This window comes from Lepisma saccharinum, chromosome 14 (assembly GCF_977018435.1).
Source record: "Lepisma saccharinum chromosome 14, izLepSacc3.1, whole genome shotgun sequence".
In the NCBI taxonomy this organism is placed as follows: domain Eukaryota; kingdom Metazoa; phylum Arthropoda; class Insecta; order Zygentoma; family Lepismatidae; genus Lepisma; species Lepisma saccharinum.
This window is the reverse complement of record NC_139242.1, coordinates 76,029,500-76,048,685: the sequence shown is the minus strand read 5'-3', so window position 1 is coordinate 76,048,685 and position 19,186 is coordinate 76,029,500. Positions and strand designations below refer to the sequence as shown.

The 19,186-nt window shown below is 37.9% G+C and overlaps 1 protein-coding gene across 3 annotated transcripts; it reads left to right on the top strand.

Moving 5' to 3' along the window:
• Nucleotides 1-1,460: 1,460 nt before the first annotated feature.
• Nucleotides 1,461-16,902, top strand: ND-ACP (NADH dehydrogenase (ubiquinone) acyl carrier protein). Of its 3 annotated transcripts, XM_083135974.1 has the most exons (5): nt 1,461-1,681; nt 4,561-4,683; nt 4,721-4,834; nt 7,650-7,737; nt 16,196-16,902. In XM_083135974.1, the coding sequence occupies exons 1-5, from the start codon at nt 1,520-1,522 to the stop codon at nt 16,285-16,287; spliced, it is 579 nt and encodes a 192-aa protein (XP_082992100.1). In that variant the 5' UTR covers nt 1,461-1,519; the 3' UTR covers nt 16,288-16,902. The 3 variants fall into 3 exon arrangements, with proteins under 3 accessions (XP_082992100.1, XP_082992099.1, XP_082992098.1); XM_083135973.1 differs by lacking the exon at nt 4,561-4,683; XM_083135972.1 differs by lacking the exon at nt 4,721-4,834.
• Nucleotides 16,903-19,186: the final 2,284 nt, after the last annotated feature.

The window sequence follows — 19,186 nt, the reverse complement described above, 5'->3', positions numbered from 1 at the left end:
ACTGATCACTAATCGACTGTTACACTTACTCCTGAAGTCTTATTGAATGATTCTGTTGTACAGACCAACCGTGAAATTGAATCCGCGTATTTATATCCATATTATATTCTGGATACGTGCCTGCCCACTGCTTATAAAGCCATTCTACGATCAATTCCAGGCCTCATTTCCAGGAAGGGCGGAAGGTATGAACTCGGGCAAGCCCAGCACCTACTGACCTTTTGGTTGAGAGATGAGTCAAGTCAAAAACCTTTTCCTGCTCCCCCAAAAATAGGCAATAGTTAGGCTGGAGATTTTAATGAACTATTCGTCTCTAAGGCCCACTGCTCCATTGTCTTCCTATTTGTAGGTCCTGCTAATGACCAAAAACCCGTCACTGGAAACTTCTCCTTGTCGGCTGTTCAGCGACACACCTGCCTATCCCAACGGCCAATAATTTTAAATATAATAAAATATTACAGAAATACACAGCAGTTAAAAATATGAATACAGTAAAACCTCGATAAGCTGGACTTTGCTTTATCCGGACAGGCCAAAAAAAAATGAAGAAAGAATGCAAGGTTTTAAGTCCGTCGGGCACATCATCATGATATGGGTATCACGTATGTATGTACTGCGTCGTATTACTTTACATTTTACTGTACTGTACAGTGTATTTAGGCATGTGCCCTCTAAATACACCATAATAAACATTTGTTTTGCTCAAGATAACATTTTTTACTCGAGCGATGTGGATTTTTGGCCGCCCTTCAACTTTCCACCTTGTACAGTGGGATCCATGAGTATTACAGTGCAAATTGCCCCTCACCATGTTCGTGCACTTTATTTGACCCAATAAGAGCTTCAAAAATTAAAAGAAAACATAGAACAAGCTGTTGACAACTTCTGCACCAGCATACATAAAAATCCATCGCTTAAAAACACACAGGGTGTAAGAGAAAAATTAATTAAAATAGTCATGGACAATTTGCACGGTAATACTCATGGATCCCACTGTACTGTATCATAACTTAGTATCGAGCGTCGAAACCCGATGGGCCAGACCTTCATTAAACGTAATAGCATTCCAGCACTCGGCCCCGAGTCACACAGACGTGGAGAAGGCCAGGTAAGTGGCTATCGTGAATTCAGCCTACATCCTTTTTAAAGACGAAAGTTTATAATAAAAGTGAATGAACATTACGCTCTGTAAATTACATAGTACTCCTAAATCACCTGAAAACTACTGTATACAAGGATGCATAAATATTCAATTTACACGCGAGTGTCAAGAATTCAAATAAACAAAAGCGGTAATTTAATTTACAACTACAGCATCAACATTAATGCAATGCCATTCTCTAAAAATACGTAGAATTGCAAGGTAAATTGTGATGACAATTTGTCTGGCAATATGTATGCATCTCGCTGTACTTCCGGTTGCATCGCATCACATCGCGCCCAATCGCACCTCATCGCGATCGCTCAGCGGACTGCTGATACTCGGTTTGGGACCGACTTCACGTCCTCGCAGTTAAAAATGGCAGCCTTGATACAAGGTGTACGAGGAGCTTTAGCTATAAGCACTTGTCTCTTGCGGGCTGCTTTGCCCCGAACAATAGCTGTTGGTACACAACAGAAGGGATTACATTCTTTATTTTCTGATCTATCCCAGGTCTCTCCAATTCGTACAGTAAATGAGGTAAGCACACGATGAGGTCCGCAACTCCGAATCCGAGTTTGTGCACAATGCATTTCATAAATTGTTGTATGAATTAGTGATATTGAAATGATTTGAACTGTTGGTGCCATATTTTCGTGGGAAATCAAGTTAACTTGTTAACATGAGATAGCATTACTTAATTGCAGCTGAAGCAACAGTACTGAACGGCAACAATTGTTACCGCTTAGATGTACTAACCTCTCTTGCCTATTTCATTTATCATAGTTGGTATGTTTGTGTGGAAAAATGCCCGGAACACACCAATAATGCGTTAACGTCCCACCCCCAACCTTCTTGCAATGGACAGCGTTCTTGAAGCGATAAAATCACCTAACATTCACTAAAATTAATTACTAAGAGTTCTAATTCTGACCCTCCTAACCTAACCAATACGCATATTATTAAATGTTCGATCTAGCACAAACACATTTCTTCATTTTTACAGAAGGTAAGATTTTACAATACCGGACACAGCTGTAATTTCTATCCTACTTCTTATACTCACAAAATACATAGTCCCGATGAAGTATCTTAGGTTAACATGTTGGGGTGAGGTGTTGATATTGTTATTTGACGTGCAGAAGTTGTATAATAAACTTTTCAATTACTACAATTGTTCTCTGTATAGGAGAATGGAAACCATGTTTGTTGAAATCTTTCGGTAAGTAATGAGCATCGTGCATTGTCGGTTGCGATCACAGGTCACACACACCATTCACGCATAGCCCCAAAAACCATTCATGGTAAGGTTAGGTTAGCTTAGGTTAGGCAAACATAGTTAAAATTTGGAGTTGTAATTTCGTTTCTTCGGTATGGGAAACACAAATCTTCTGGTAAATAATGAGCAATCGTGCATTGTCGGTTGCGATCATTGACCCCCTTATTTTCGAATTTCTACACGTGACCCCCAAATATTAACTGCAGATTCGTGATTAGGAGCCCAAAATCATTAATTATGCGAAATATGAACGAAATTGGGGGAATGTTCCGGTATTGTAAAATTGCTCCGAAACTACTTACGGAAATTACTTTCTATAGCATTACGGGACATTTTGGAAGTGTGTGTAATGGCTTATTTTTTCTGTGTAGGGTATGTAGCCACAGTGACCATTCACGATAGCCCCACAAACCATTCACATAATGTTAGTTTAGGTTAGGCAAACATAGTAAAAAAATATATATATATTTTCCGCTAAGCTTCTCAATGAAAGAAAATACCTTCAAGAACTTGTACAATGCTATAGAAAGTAGTTTCTTCTGTAAAAATAAATAAATGTGTCCGAAGGATAGTAAAATAGTACCCTAAATTGTATGGGCATGGTGTGCATTCATCCACCATAGTATGTCTTGGAAATACTTTCACTGCACTATATGGTTTTGGATATGTTCCATAATAGGTGTGCACAGACTAATTTATTTTGGGGTGCCTCAGGAGAAGTTTCAATTGCCTATCAGGACAATATTAGTTTAATTGTAACTTCATGTTCCTTTTTTACAGATGCTCTTTATGAAGATGAAATTGTAACATTATAGTCTGAGGATTCATTATCACTAGCACAGGTTTTTCCTATATTTAACAGAGCTTGCACTAGTGCACATAATTTATGCCCACATTTCTGAATTAGATGCACAAAAACATACCCAGGACGTCGTATCACATTTGCTATTTTATTCTTGTTAAGAACTGTACCATGGTTTCAGCACTGTTTATTAAGGTTATTCTTATCTGTGGGCCTAAGATTTTGCAATGACAGCCATTTAACCTGTGCCCATTTCTTTATTGTCACTTAGGTAGAGTTAGTTACTTTTTGCATCAGGGTTACTGGGCATTGGCTTATTCTTAGTGTCAGTTGTGCCAAGAAAGATAATATAAACATTAATGAACTGACGGCCCAAGTTCCTTTTATTTTATTGCGATTTCAGCATGCTACAAATGCAACTTTAACATGGTTCGATTTTGATTTACTTCTGTTTACACATACTGCAGAGTTTTAGCGATTACTTAAGATTTTCTTCAATATATGCTTTCGTAGTTAGGTTAGGCAGGCCAGGTTTGGTTCTCTTAGCATTATGATAAAATCCCTCAATGCATTCTACTAAGATTATTTCCCACTAGTCTAGACATGATTCATACAGCAATGGGAGCAAGAATTTTTTTGACACATTGAGTTAATGTGTGTACCCAGATTCACATATTACATTGTATTGCCCCATTATGGCATTGGTTCGAATATCTCCATGAGATATGAGCACAAGTGACGTAACTCCATTCATGCCAGTTTTGAGAAATAGGCACATTTAGATAACTTGGTTAGGTTTAGGTATTGGATAACAAACATAGTGGTGCCTCTATGAGCAAGAATTTGAAACACTGGGGATACTGAAATGTCAGTACTTCACAGTTGTTAGTAGTACATGCAAATCCACTGACATGAAAAGTGGAGTTATGCCACTTGTGGTCTGAACCCCTCATATATGCTGTCTCTTGCTGGTGTTTTAGAGTTAAATTAGTTTTGCCATGCGTTTGTGATTGAAACTGGCTAGTATGAGACTAGTACAGTGGTTCTCAGCCCTTTTTTTTACTTCAAATTGATTGCAGATGGAATAATAAATACCATATTCAAAAAGATGAAAAGCCTCTTGGTCTTTTGAAAGCTGAATGTACTTACAGTAACGTACACCTCAAGACTCATCGTAAGAATCTGTTTGAGATTCATTGTATTAGTACATACTAATATTTTGTTATGGCTTAGAGGGAACATGGTGATCTTTTACTTGGTTTCAAGGCTTGCCGCAGTTGTTCTTGGATGGCACGTAATATGCACCTCACTAATTTCCTGTGTTTACTTTGTCTACAGCATCCAGCTTTTCGACCTACAGGTCAAGTGCGAACGTTTGCAGATGAAAAACTCACTATGGATGAAATCCGTGAAAGAGTTCTTAAAGTTTGCAGAGCATATGACAAAGTTACTGCAGACAAGGTACTTACCTATTTTGTGTTTTATTTGTCTTTTTCAGAGTGTCGGTACCCCAAAACGGTTTTACAGTGCCAAGGAGCCATTGACAATTGAGTTTATTCGGGATAGAGTGCTTTTAGTCCTAAAACTCTATGATAAAATTGACCCAGAGAAGGTACTTGTGTGGATTTTACATGTACTTACTACTTTGGATTCTATATTATTCTTTTATTAGTAGTTTATATTTTATCTACTTTGTTGCTTGCTAATGTATCCTAGTTTTGCTAGAATTAGTGTCAAATATATGACTATTTAATATGAGGAAATAACCAATAAAGCCTCTCAGTGGTGCTTTATGCATTGTAAATGCCATACAAAGGTAGAGTGCATTGTGCATGTGCCAAAATTCATATATTACATCATGACCCATTACTGTGTGTGTAAAACTGTATAGTAAAATGGTTTTGTATAGGAAGTTTACTTTTGTATGTTGGCAGGCAGGTCTGAGTACTAAATATGAACCAAACATGCATATTTATAGTAATTGAAGGAGCTAGAATGTCTTGAGAGCCACCAAGATGAACAAGTTGGTTGACTTGCAGGGCTGGTCTTTTTCACTGAGTTGCTGTACGTTAGAATACTGAAAAGATGCATATACTAGCACAGAAAATCCTAGTTCAAGTTCACCAGTTATAACTTTTCTAGTCGCATTGAGCTATCTCCACAATGGTTGAGATTGAGAATGTGTGTGATTTTACCTCCACATCCACCCTCCGTGTTTTGATGGCACAGTGCAGTGAAAGGATTCAGTATCTGTTTCCCGTGAGAGGGTACAAAAATTGAAAAATTAAAAAGTCCTTTACCGTGGCCAGGTGGTCTAAGGCTTTAGGCTCTGGCTACGGGATGCGTGCAGGTTCGAGTTTCCTGGAGGAAGTTACAATTTTTTTCCCCCCTGAAATTTCATCCTGTGTGTTGGACCAGTAGCCACCCACTATCTTGAGGAAATTGGGGAGTTACAAATATGTAGCATAACCCCATCATGGAAACAACTGGGGATTCGTCATGCTGACCACACATCATGGCTGGTTGGTTGATTTTCTGCTCCGGCAGTCGGTAGATTGTCCCTGGCCCTCATGCTCTGTTGCACCATGGGTTATTACCTGAAATTTTAATTTCAGTTCTAAATTGTTAAAAATAAAATTGTAGTTACAGAGATGTCAATTACTTTTTTTTAGTAACTAGTACAGTATGAGTTTTTTAAATGTTTGTGTTTTCTGTATCATTAAATCAGAATAATAAACATGTCATTATAAATATTTGCACTGTTGCTAGCCGAATTTTAAAATCTGCAGTGATACAGTAAGAGTCAGCCATATATTAGAATGTATTTGATAACTATTCATGCTGTTACCAGTTGAGGCTTTTTTGATATGGCCACTCAGACACAAGAATGAATTACTTTTAATCCAATCTTGTATTAATTAATAAATTAAATGTTCTAAGATCACATTTCATAGCTATATTAGTTGGATTCATAGTTTTCTTAGCCCTTACTTGCAAAAATATGCTGGCTCCTGAGAAGGAGCTGGCACCTGCATTTTTTTTAGTTTTGTCTATCCCTTGTGTATACTATGAATATGATCGTCACAAACTCAAATGTTACCTGAAACGTTTCCATGTAGTGTTTCAGCATATCTATTAGCTGTGACTTCCTAGACCAGAGTATGATATTTTTCTTAATCTTTTAACTCTTCAGTAGTTCTCACACTACAGGGTTGCAATGTTCCTGTAGTTTCTATTCTCAGGTATTAAAGCCAAATTAATAGGCTGTTCACAGAAACACCCATATCACACCTTCATTCTTTCATCCATCATTCTTCTTGATAGTAAAAGATGTTACAATTGACATCAAGTAATAATTAGGGATGTGTGGAATGAATATTCGCCAAAAATGGCATCTGTTGTAATTGGCAAAATTCCTATATGTAACATTTTGCTTTCAAAGTTTTGATCACAGAGGACATATAAGCCCCTTCTAGTTCGTTGCATATTTTGACACTCGGTGTAGTGCAGGTGTATTCCAGTGTCAGGGTGGTGCAAGGAAATCATGTTCAACCAAATAGATTGAAAGTGATGTTCAAGATCTCAACAAATGCCTGTCTGTTGCTTCAAACATTCATTTCATTAGTTAGCACTCACCACGTGATCATACACCGACCCAGAACGTAGTACAAATGGTGCAGTCACCCAATGCACTACTTGACTCCAAATCAACAAACTAGACGTGTGTTGCACCTTGTAACCATCTAGACACTTCGGTGCAAAGAGAGTCAAAAAGTGTGCAGCGATCTAGACGAGGCTATAGATATAATTTTAACAAGTTTAAGGCAGTACAGTGCTGTACCATTCTCAGGAAAGCAAGAAAACTATAGTGGAAACACAGGCAATAGGACTTGCACCCTGTGTCCTGTGCATCATATTCGCATTGGGAGGTTAGGGGCAATACACAGCTGTCAAAATTTTTTGATTATTTGTGTATGATTTTAAAATACTTCTTTTACCAAATGTATCAACAACCATGGCAAAATCTGACTTATCGTGTAACCAGAGTGAAATAAGCAGTACAAGACATATTTAAAACTTAGATCTGAGCTTTTGGCCCCCTCTTGGGGTCGTCATTGGTGGGGAGGGGAAGGAAGCAACAGAAGTTTCTCCCAACTTTCCTTTCCCTGATGATGATTCCAAGAATGGGTCGAAAGCTCAGACCAAAGTTTTAAGTGTGTGTTGTGGTTATATTTTCATACTCTAGCTACAACATAAGTCAGGTTTTACCATGATTTAAAGTAGGAGGGGACTTATTCAAGATATTTGATAACATGTGTTTGCTGTGCACATTGTATCAGACATGAATCTAGCATGATCGAGCATTTGTGTTTTTGTCTAAGAATGGAGTTGATCAGGGAATAATTTGTTTTCTCTTACATTTCCAGCTTTCATTAGAGTCACACTTCATGAATGATCTTGGTTTAGATTCATTGGATCATGTAGAAGTGATTATGGCAATGGAAGATGAATTTGGTGAGTGTACCTCATTTGTTCTCTTTAATGCATGTTACCAATAAATTCAAGAGCATCCAGAGTTATGTTAAAACAAATGGTCATTTAAGCTGGTGAATTGTACTCCCAATTCAAATACATGTAGATATTTTATTTCTTACATATGTATTTATTATTTTGCACATCTTTCTGACACTTTTGGCAAATTGTGATAATGAGGATGTATGATGATGATGAGAGAATCTTAGAGGACCCCCAATGCACTTGGCCATTGAGGCAGATATGTAGCCATTTAGATAATGAAAGTGATGAAAATTGAAATGTTAAGACGGCTGGAAACTCGTTGAGGAAAGAAGTCTCTGATTTCATAGGAAACAACTGGTTGAAATGTTTGATGTTGTGAAGCTGAGAAAGGGCTACATCAGTGATCTTCAGGAAATTACATAAATAATGAAATCCTCAACTAATGCCAATGAAGCAATGTTATTGGTTCAAAATCTCGGTGCTGCTGTTGGCTGGTATACATGAGGGTCATACCAAAAGTAATGAGCAACAAAAAAAGTAAAAGTAAAGTGTTGCCCTGTGCTTTGCACCATGCGATGAAGGCATATAGGGGTGTGTGGTTAGGGCCCCACATTTTCTTGATCTTGGCCAATCCGGGGGTGATGTGATCAGCACCACGTCCCTGGCCACCTTTACCCCCCAGAGTTTCCTCCAGGTACCCACTTTATACGATGCTGGATGGGTCCCAGAGCCACTTGAACAGGTTGAAAAAGTCCCGGTTGTCCCCCACTGGGGATTGAACCCGGGTCTCTCGCATGGTAGTCAAATGCCCTAACGCCCTGAGTTACCACGGCTTCAATGAGCAACAATTTTTTCTAAATTGACATGATTTATTATTGAAAAACCAAGTATGTATGTAACCTTAATCCATAGTATTTTGTTTACTTTTCCAAATCTCAATTTATTTGTACACATTTTTTCTACCATTCTGGAAGTTTTGATATACCCCTGTAGTAGAATCCCTTCTAGCCAGCTGTAGACACTGAGCCACTGCTTGCTGAATTGCCTCTTTTGTCTCATAACGTTGTCCCTGCATCTGATCCTGCATAAATCCAAACAAATGGTAATCTGGTGGTGCTTGATTAAGGATGTAAAGCAGGGGGTGTAACAACTTCCCACCCCATTTTGTCAATTTCTTCTGATGTGAAACGAGCTGAATGGGGTCGATCATATTCATGCTGGAGTATGATCTTTCTTCCAGGATGTTCATCTCACTTTGCAAGATGGGGCTTGTACAGTGTTGTGGACATAATGTGCAGCATTAATAGTTTGCCCAGGTTCAAGGAAATCTCCCCAGCACTCCTTGTTGATGCTGTTCAAGGATGACCGCTATGAGGCTGATCTTGGATGCTTGTATTCTCATTATAAAACACTTCCAACACTGCTAGCATCCGTGCACGAATTTTCATAGGACTGCTGGGCTTGGGTGAATTTCTGAGTGGAGATTTCCTGTTTAGCAAGAAATTCAATAACAGCATGCTGACAAAACGAACTATTGTTGTCCGCCATTTTGTTAGGAGTAATAATGCTGATGTGAGGAAAGCTACTGTTGTCTTCCTGCACTCAAGGCTACACCTTCCACACAGCACTCATTCTTCTGGTGTTACAGATTTGCCCAAAAAAATAAGTGATCATTACTTTTGGTATGACCCTCGTAGTTGATTCTCACCATCCAAAGCTGAGGTTTAGGTTTCATGAGGATGGGCTTGGAATCTTTTCCTTGTAGTTACGATCAAATAGTTGCTTAAAGATCTGCAAACAGAATTCTAAGCATGGAGAAAGTATGCTTTCTCTTAATCTGTGCATTGCTTGTTGCACTTGTACTTCAAAGAACTAAATACCTGGTGGAAGCACATAGTGGTTTGCATCCCACTTTAAAAACTGTAGGTCCAGTCCCGATTAGCCTTACTGTGCATAAGGTGGACTTAAAACACCAAATCAATCAATCAATCAATTCAGAGAACTAAAGGCCACTATCATACACTAACTTCTTTAATTGTTTTGTTTTTTGGCACATATTTGTTTTTTTACACAAGTTGAACTGTTGCAGTCTTTTTCAGGTAAGTAATACTGAGGATGGTAAATATGGTGTTAGCTGGTAACAGATTTGTACAGTACACATCCAAATACTTTCTTCATCTTTATTGCACTCGAAATATTATGTAAGAGCAAATGTGCCAGAAAAAACAGTAAAACAAAGTAAGTGTTCACTACATTTATTTAATTATTAATTTATTTAATTTAAGTGGCAACGCTGGCATAGGGTGTAGCCATTTTTAAATTCCCATGGTGCTTTCTTCAAGTTCTATGAAAACATGCAAAGGAAGAAAGTTAATTACCTCTGTGGCTGTTCATATGTACATTCAGCTACTTCTCAACGTAGTTGCTATAGTTGTTGAGACACTTGTCTTAGCGGTAGATGAGCAAAGAAATCTGCCACCAGGTCAGCCAGCCAGTCCGTCATGATCTGTTTGGCTTCATCGGCGCTGTAGAATCGCTTCCCAGCGAGGAAAGTGTTCAAGTGCAGGAATAGGTGATAATCGCTAGTTTCTTGAGAGAGTTGCAATACACGGCTGCATTAACTGTTTGTCCATTCGGCAGAAACACTGTCAAACGGCAGTTGGCTCGTATTGTGCTCTCAACATCACCAATGAGTCCGTTATGATTGAGGGGCATCCTGATAATGGTTCGTCATGAACATTCTTGCGACTGACCTTAAACAGACGTACCCACTTACGCACCTTGCCTTCAATAATGACATTCTCACCATACACCTCACGTAACTGGCGATAAATGTCTGCCACTTTCACATTTTTCGCTGTAAAAAACCTGATCACTGATTGTATCTCACACTCGGCGGGATTTTCAATCACCTGCACCACTTCCATTGTCCACCACAACCACACCAAGCATTTCACAACGTGTAAATGGCGTCTGTTTACATGCAAGGTATGTCGGTAACTAACGCACATGTGCAAAATGCCAAGCACGCAGTGTTGCCAACGTGAGTGCAAAACAGCCCCTAATTAAAAAATAAACCTCGTACATCCAAACTTTGATATGCAAAAGGCATCCTTCACAAGTTAACAATATATCTGGGCAACAATAATGTAAATATTACATTACTGTTATAAAACAGTTGAACAGATTTTGAATTTGAAATTAGGACAATAAAAACATGACTGCAATTCTCTTTTATATCAAAAGACACTTTAAGAATGCTGACCTAGTTTTGAACACCGCCTTAAAGTAGCACTGACCGTGTGGGCGGAGGGGTTTGTGTGCTTTGTTGAGGCTGAGAGCTATGCCAGCGGTAGAATCTACCGGCAGGGTCACCCATGCTGGACAGGTCTCAGAAGAGAAGCCAGACTAAGGTGTTCTACAACGTCCATCTTTACCATAACCTATCCTAATATTCCTTCCTAGTCCCAAATACTGCTGCTTTGTAGTCATAGAGGGATCTACAAAGGCTAAGGGAAGAAAACCCTAACAGAAAATTACCTGGTCCTCCAGGTTGGGGGTTGGTGTGAGGCTGACAACCTTTTCCGGAAAAAATCAATTGTTCAGAAACCACAACATGTGCCTCGGTAAGTGGATAAACATGATGACGGACCAGCTAAACGGATAACGGACATGAATATGGCCACGTGGAATATAAAGACAATGCTAGCCCCAGGAAAGATGCAGGAGGTAGCGCAAGAAATAGAAAAAAATGGTACAGATAGCAGCAGTACAGGAAATTAGATGGGTTGGAACGGGTAGAGTAGACAAAAAAGACTTGACAATGTTTTATAGTGGAACAGAACAAAGGACAGGGCAGAGAGGTACAGGCTTCATAATAACTAAGGAAGCAAGAAAAAGTATACTGCAGTTTGTGCCAGTATGTGATAGAATAAGCAAGCTCAGAGTTAAAGGATCATTCAGAACCATAACAATTATAACAGTGTATGCACCTACAGAAGACAAAGGTGATCAAGAGAAAGAAGAATTTTATGATAAGCTGGAGGAAACATTAGAAGAAGCACCTAGATATGATTCAATTATTATCATGGGAGATTTTAATGCACAAATTGGCAAGGAGGATAGGAGAAAAGGAATAAGTGGAGTCTATACCTTACATAGAGAAAGCAATAATAATGGCAATCTACTCTTATCAGTTTGCAATTAGAAACAAAATGATAATAAAAAGCACGTGTTTCCCACATAAAGATATACATTTGGGGACCTGGAGATCCCGAGATGGAACAACAACAAACCAAATCGACCATGTTTTGGTAGGTCACAGATATTCCTCCTCAATCACAGATATTAGAAGTTGCAGAGGACCTAACTGTGACTCTGACCACTTTCTTTTGAAAGTTAAAGTTCGAGAGAGAATAAGAACAACACAACAGACAGAAAAACTAAAGAATAAAATAGAATATGCAGAAATGGAAAAAAGAAGAAATCAGACAAAGATACCAAGATGAAATAGCTCAAAAAACACAAAGTTGGACAGCAGAAGAGAGGAGCTCAAGCGAAAAACACTGGGAGAAAATACAAGGAACTCTAAAAGAAGTAGCAGAAGAAATAATTGGAGAAGATAAACAAGTAGGGGAAAAAATGTGGTTCGATGAGGATTGTGAGAAAGTAATAAAGGAAAAGAACGAAGATAGACAAAAAATGATACAAAGAAAAATGAGAGGAAATGTCGAAAGGTATCGAGAAAAAAGGAATATAGCTAATAAAACATGCAAACAGAAAAAGGAGATAATGAAGAAACAGCTGATGGAGATAGATGACTTGAGTAGACAAAATGAAACAAGAAAAGTATATACCGCAATCAAAAAAGTAAATAAAGGATACCAACCAAAGGAAATTGGCTATAAGGATAAAAACCGAGCAATGATAGGAGATCGGCATAGAAAATTAGAGAGATGGGCAGAATATTATCAAGAACAACTAGGAAAAGAAGAGGAACTAGTGGGAATAGATGGATACAATGAGGGAAGCATTGAAGACCCACCAACAATGAAGGAGATAGAAATAGCAATTAGAAAAGCAAAAAATAACAAAGCACCAGGATAAGACGGTACAATAATAGAAATGCTAAAGATGGCAGGATGGACAATGAAAATTGAAATCCATAAACTCCTGGAACAGATCTGGAAAGAAGAACAAATGCTGGAAGGATGGAAAGTTGGAATAATATGCCCAATACACAAAAAAGGGGATCGAACGGAATGTAGTAACTACAGACCAATAATGCTGCTAAATGTGGTGTACAAAGTCCTTACCAGTATTATTAATGAAAGACTGAAGAAATATACTGAAGCTATAGTAGGAGAATATCAATGTGGATTTAGACCAGGCAGGGGTACAACAGATCAATTATTCGTTATACAACAGATAATTGAAAAACACTATGAATATGCAATAGACCTCCTAATTCTATTCATTGACTACAAAAGAGCATTTGATAGTATAAGGAGACCCGAACTGAGTAGAGCTATGCAAGAATTAAAAATCCCCATCAAGTTAATAAATTTAATAGAAATGACGATGAAACAGACCAGAGCAAAAGTGAAAATAGGGAATGAAACAAGTAGAGAATTTCCATATTACAGAGGAGTCAAACAAGGAGATGGACTGTCAACCACACTCTTCATACTAGCATTACACGTGGCCGATCAAAAGGTAGATAAGAGAGGATCAATTTTTACAAAGAGCACTCAAATATGCGCATATGCAGATGACATTGCAATAATAGCACGAACAAGAAACGATTTAAAGAAAACATACCAGAGATTAGAAGAAACTGCAAATAGGTTAGGACTAGAAACAAATGTCAATAAAACAAAGTACATGATTGTTACCCAAAAACCTGACAAATATAGAGAGGAAAGAATAGAAATAAATGGGAAGGAATTTGAAAGAGTCAGGTCATTCCAATACTTAGGGTTGATCATAAATGAACAAAATAAAAAAGATAGCATGATAAAGGAAAGGATATACATGGGGAATAGAGCATATTATGCAAACATGCAATTATTAAAGAGCAAACTAATAAACAGGAATCTCAAAATTACCATATATAAAACGTTAATAAGACCTATAATAACATATGGTTCAGAGACATGGGTAATGAATAAGACAGAAGAGGAAGCATTGCGCAGATTTGAGAGGAGGGTGATACGCAAAATATATGGACCGGTTAATGAAAATAATTTCTGGAGAATAAGAACTAATGAAGAAATTAACCATATACTAGGGAAAGAGGATATTGTGAGATTTATTAAATCACAAAGAATGCGGTGGCTGGGTCACGTACAGAGAATGGGAAAGGATCGAATGCAAAGGAAAGTGATGCAAGAAAAAAATCTATTCAACAAGAAGAAGAGGAAGACCAATGACAAGATGGCTAGATGGTGTCCTGGAAGATCTGTGTCACATGAAGGTGAAAAGATGGTGGGAGATTGCAGAGGACAGGAATAGATGTAGGCACATAGTTGAGGAGGCCAAAGCCCATGAGGAGCTGTAGCACCATGTGGTAAGACTTTCACATTTTTCGCTGTAAAAGACCTGATCACTGATTGTATCTCACACTCGGCAGGATTTTCAATCTCCTGCACCACTTCCATTGTCCACCACAACCACACCAAGCATTTCACAACGTGTAAATGGCGTCTGTTTACGTGCAAGGCATGTTGGTAACTAACGCACATGCGCAAAATGCCAAGCATGCAGTGTTGCCAACGTGAGTGCAAAACAGCCCCTAATTAAAAAATAAACCTCGTATATCCAAACTTTGATATGCAAAAGGCCTCCTTCACAAGTTAACAATATATCTGGGCAAAAATAATGTAAATATTTTATATATATAAACTGTTATAAAACAGTTGAACAGATTTTGAATTTGAAATTAGGACAATAAAAACATGACTGCAATTCTCTTTTATATCAAAAGACACTTTAAGAATGCTGACCTAGTTTTGAACATACAGTTTAATGGAGATTGTTAACAAAAGTTCAAAATACATTTTTTTTTAATATCACCTTACAGAGGGTGTGCATTCCAGAAGCTTAATTTGTAAAACTACAGTCCTGCAGAATTAACTTGAGAGAAATGGCTGCTCTGCGAGTAATGCAACTGTGCTCGAATTGGCTAGAGCGGGGGACTTCCCGCTGTAACGGGCCAACGGGGAAACTCGAACAGGCCAACGAAAACTAATGTTTGGGCACACGTTACCAACTGTTGAAAGGACTCACGTGCAGTGACTGGTGAAGCAAGCGAAGTGGCAGTGCATAGAGGTTTCTTTCTGATTTTCTATTAAAGGTAAAGAATGAACTGTTTATCCATTTATTGTGTAAGATAGCATGCTTATAATTTTCTTAGCATGTCCTCTTAATACAATGATATTTCCATTACACACTGTAATTATTTTTCAAATCTCCCGTTGTCAGCTGATTGCCCGTGATTCGCGTGACAGTCAAGCATTCGGTGTAGGTTGGTACTCCTGCAGCGGCGCAGGCAGCCATTTATCTCAAGTTAATTCTGCGGGACTGTAATATAACTTACTCTTCCAGAAGTCCATTCTGTGATCTTTGTGGAATGAATACTCACATGAAAATCATCGACTAGGAAGCAGGGTTTATCCATGAAAATAGCATGATAGGAGGGGCAAGGTACCAAAACTGGAGGGGGCAATGACAGTTTATTTTCCCTTGATAGAAAGGTATAGCATAGTGTGGGGGCAAAGGTAGCAAAAAGTGGTGCATGATAGCGATGCATTTGTATCAGAAGCACCTACAGAAAGACACAAGTTTTGAAAGTGCAGCTTAATTGGGGACAGAATACTACATAAATGCACCAAAATTATGTTACAAGGTACTTACAGTCTGGAGTTTCACCATAGGTTGACAGCATTTTGAAAAACCACAAGTTTTCTCTCTCGAGACACTGAATGAAGTAAAAATATTCAGATGCAGATCTTAGGTGTTGATAGGGATACCACATGTTAAAAACTAATACAATTACAACTAAAATCATTCCTGATGTTCAGCTAGTGGGGTTAGTGAGGTGATATGTCCTCCAGTTGGGCAACAATGATGATTTTAGTTGGAATTTGATTAGTTGTGGTATCCCTATCAACACCCAAAATCTGCATCTGAATATTTTTACATCATTCAGTGTGTCTTGAGAGCGAGAAAACTTGTGGTTTTTCAAAACTATGTCAACGTTCCAATGGAAAAGCTCTAGACTGTTTTGTTTTTTCATAGCAATATAGAATATCTATATTGTAGCAGATTTTATGTGGAAAGTACATAAACCAAAAAGCACAATATTGCACCTGTTATTGCTTCTATAAATATTTTAATGTGCTACAGTAATGTCTGGCATATTTTTCATCTGTTTATGGTCTATTTTCTGTTTCAGGTTTCGAAATCCCAGATTCAGATGCAGAGAAGTTAGTAAAGCCCGGTGATATTGTTAGGTACGTCGCAGACAAGCAGGATATTTATGAGTGAGGTGATTTGCCACGTTGCATACTGTAAGAAAGAGACCCACATATGCATGTGGAGGAACATTTTAACTCATAGAACCTAGAGGTTCATGTGTTTATATTAGCAAGCATCTTGCTCTTTATAGTATCATTTACATCTTGTTTGTTCAAAGATTGGATCATGCCATAGAACATAGCAGTTGTGAAGGTTACCCCTCTGCTTTTCACAATTCAGAACCATTCTCAATAACTTTGCAATAGAAGCATTTAGTATGATGTGTAGATCATTTTCTCTTCTTGCGCTGATTTTACTAGTATGTTCTAGCAGAAAATAGCGAACCTGTTGTCTTGGTGTCTTGACATTCTTCGGAAGAAACAAATCTTATTTCTCTTTTCCAAAATAAATTATTGGAAATCATCACATAATAATGCGATTGTAGTACGGTGTTGTAGAAATGTACTTTGAACACAAGAGTAAACTGTAGCCAATGTACATGTTGAAATTATTACTGTTCAATCCATGTTCTCGGTTTTTAGGTAGAACGTTCAGAGAAATCTAATTTGGGTGGCCTGTATTGTATATGTGTGCGTTCTAGTATACTATTTTTTTTTTTGTTAAATAAATAATATTCAAATATTTCATTGCCAACATTTTTGACTGGCATGCTGAGGTGTTACTATAAAGTAGGGCTTTTTGAAGTGTGTGTATCTATTTGCAGCTTTGAAATGTAGCTAATGAGTATTAGTGTACTCGTTTTGCTCTGACATGAGTAAGAATACGGTGCCTGTAAAACAAAATCTGGGGTGTGTCACCTGTAAATGGAACCTACATGATTTTAATTGCAGGAACAGTATCATTGACATGTTGCAAAATAGCACCTCAGTACAGTACAATGATTGCTAATTCATGTTTCCAGGATAATTTTTTTCTTGAATCGAACAATTTTGAAGGTCCACTGTTGAAATGGATCGATACATATTTGCTGCTTTCGCACTAAAGGAAGAAATAAATAATTTGCTCGAAGATAGATTGAATGAAGTGTCACCTGCATAGTGTGGAGTGGCCTTAAGAGGCTGGTTGTATTTATAGAAAATTCTCCCAGAACCTTTTTCTTTGAATAACGAATAAATAAGGCATGGCTCAATGCCACTTGCAGGCCAAATCTTACAAAACAGCATCAGTTGCTAAAACACATGAAAAATGGCATGAAGGAACACAACATAGGTGATGTAATGTCCACATTGCATGAGCATTATTGGCCAAGGCTGCAAAAAAACAAAGCAACAAAAAAGTGATGTGGAGGGGCTCATGTGAATAGTGGAACCCTGATTATACATTTTCCCACATTTTAAATTTTTTCAGTTTGGTCCCTTGAAAAACATAAAAGCAATGTTCCACTGTAGTGCTAAAAAAAGCAGTATAGTAAAATGTTTATTACATTTGTCTGGCTACTTGAAGGCACTTTGACTGCCAGAGTTTTACGAAAAATATTCAAGTTTGTTTGTTTCAACATAAATTTTGTTCTTGGTGAATATGCCAGATTTGTATGGCATGCATGTAGTGCAGTATGAGCAAGTGTTGCGTGTTTGATGTTAACTAGAAGTACGAACAGTTTTGCTTATTTCACGGACATGAGCAGAAGCTGGGAATAATTGTATTCAGTGCATTAATGCTTAACATCGGGTTAGTTGTTCACCATTTATTGGCGAGAAATATACCGTATATTCTTACACTGTGAAAGCAGCCCTTCACAATGCCAAAGAGAAAGTGAATATTCACAGTCCAATGGTTGGTTGGTTTACTGCAAGACCAGACACTTAAAGCGCACATAAACATATTTTGTTGGTGCTCTCAAAACAATAAATTGGAGTTGTGGTCTCCACAGTTTGGAGGTAAACGCATACCTGGTGCCCAGCATATGGACTCTTCGGTAGTAAAAGTAGCAAAAAAGTTATCACTAAACTGTAATTTCTGATCAGTGTCCGTGTAACACGAGGAGCATTCAAATGAAAACCTTAATTTATTGATTTACGCATGTAAAGTTACTCAGTTTAACATAGACCCATTCCAGATTCACATATATTTTCAAGTCTGAGTTTGTGCCGGTAAACCTCAAGACAGTGGCGGTGATTGGGTTCCAAAACTGGGGGGCAAAGACAGTATATTTCCCTTTGTAGATAAGATTTAGCATAGTGTGGGGCAACTGCCCCCCTCACCCCCACCACTGCCTCAAGAATAAGACTATTTGGAATCTGTGCAGTCACTTTCGAGCTACCGCAAAGGTCTCTCCATCTATCATTGTTGAACTTACTCCTCTATTTGTAAACTTGCCTAGACACACTGAATTTTCATTTGCCATAGAATGTCTAAGTTTTAGGCTTCCAGAGGGCAAGAAACCGCTGCTTTCGCTGATGCATGTGTATGCAGAAGGTGTCATCTTTAATGACAAAAATTGTGTTTTGAAGTTTACTTGAGTGTTGCAGCTGTGAGGTCATTTTGTAAATAGTTAATACCTCATGTAAATTTGAGCCGTTTACAGTCTATCCTGTAATTTTTGTTGGACTTTTAAGGTGTTCATTTGACTGTCCCTTGTAAATGCAATGGCAACCATAGTTTGTAGTTTGTCCTCTTCTGAGGGAGGGGGTTTGAACCAAATTGAACACCAATCCTGAAAAATCCCCTTTCTCCAACCATTGTATATTTCAACACCAGGTTAATTTTAAAATTGTATGGAATAAAGGAAAGAGTAAACAAAGATATCCACTTCTCACTTTTTTTAAAAAAAAAAAATTGTTACTGTACATACATCTAGACACTATTTTAGGGGGAGTGGCAAATATGGATTGAAATATTGACATGAAGTGGAGAAGAATGATAATGTTTTGTTCTACAGAGAATACATGAAACTAGTCTGTATTGAGCA

Excerpts from the sequence above, each read along its gene's own strand:
- ND-ACP (XM_083135974.1), top strand. The coding sequence starts at position 1,520 with ATGGCAGCCTTGATACAAGGTGTACGAGGAGCTTTAGCTATAAGCACT. Across the intron at positions 1,682-4,560 it reads CAATTCGTACAGTAAATGAG|CATCCAGCTTTTCGACCTAC; the intron begins GTAAGCACACGA and ends CTTTGTCTACAG. Across the intron at positions 4,835-7,649 it reads ATAAAATTGACCCAGAGAAG|CTTTCATTAGAGTCACACTT; the intron begins GTACTTGTGTGG and ends TTACATTTCCAG.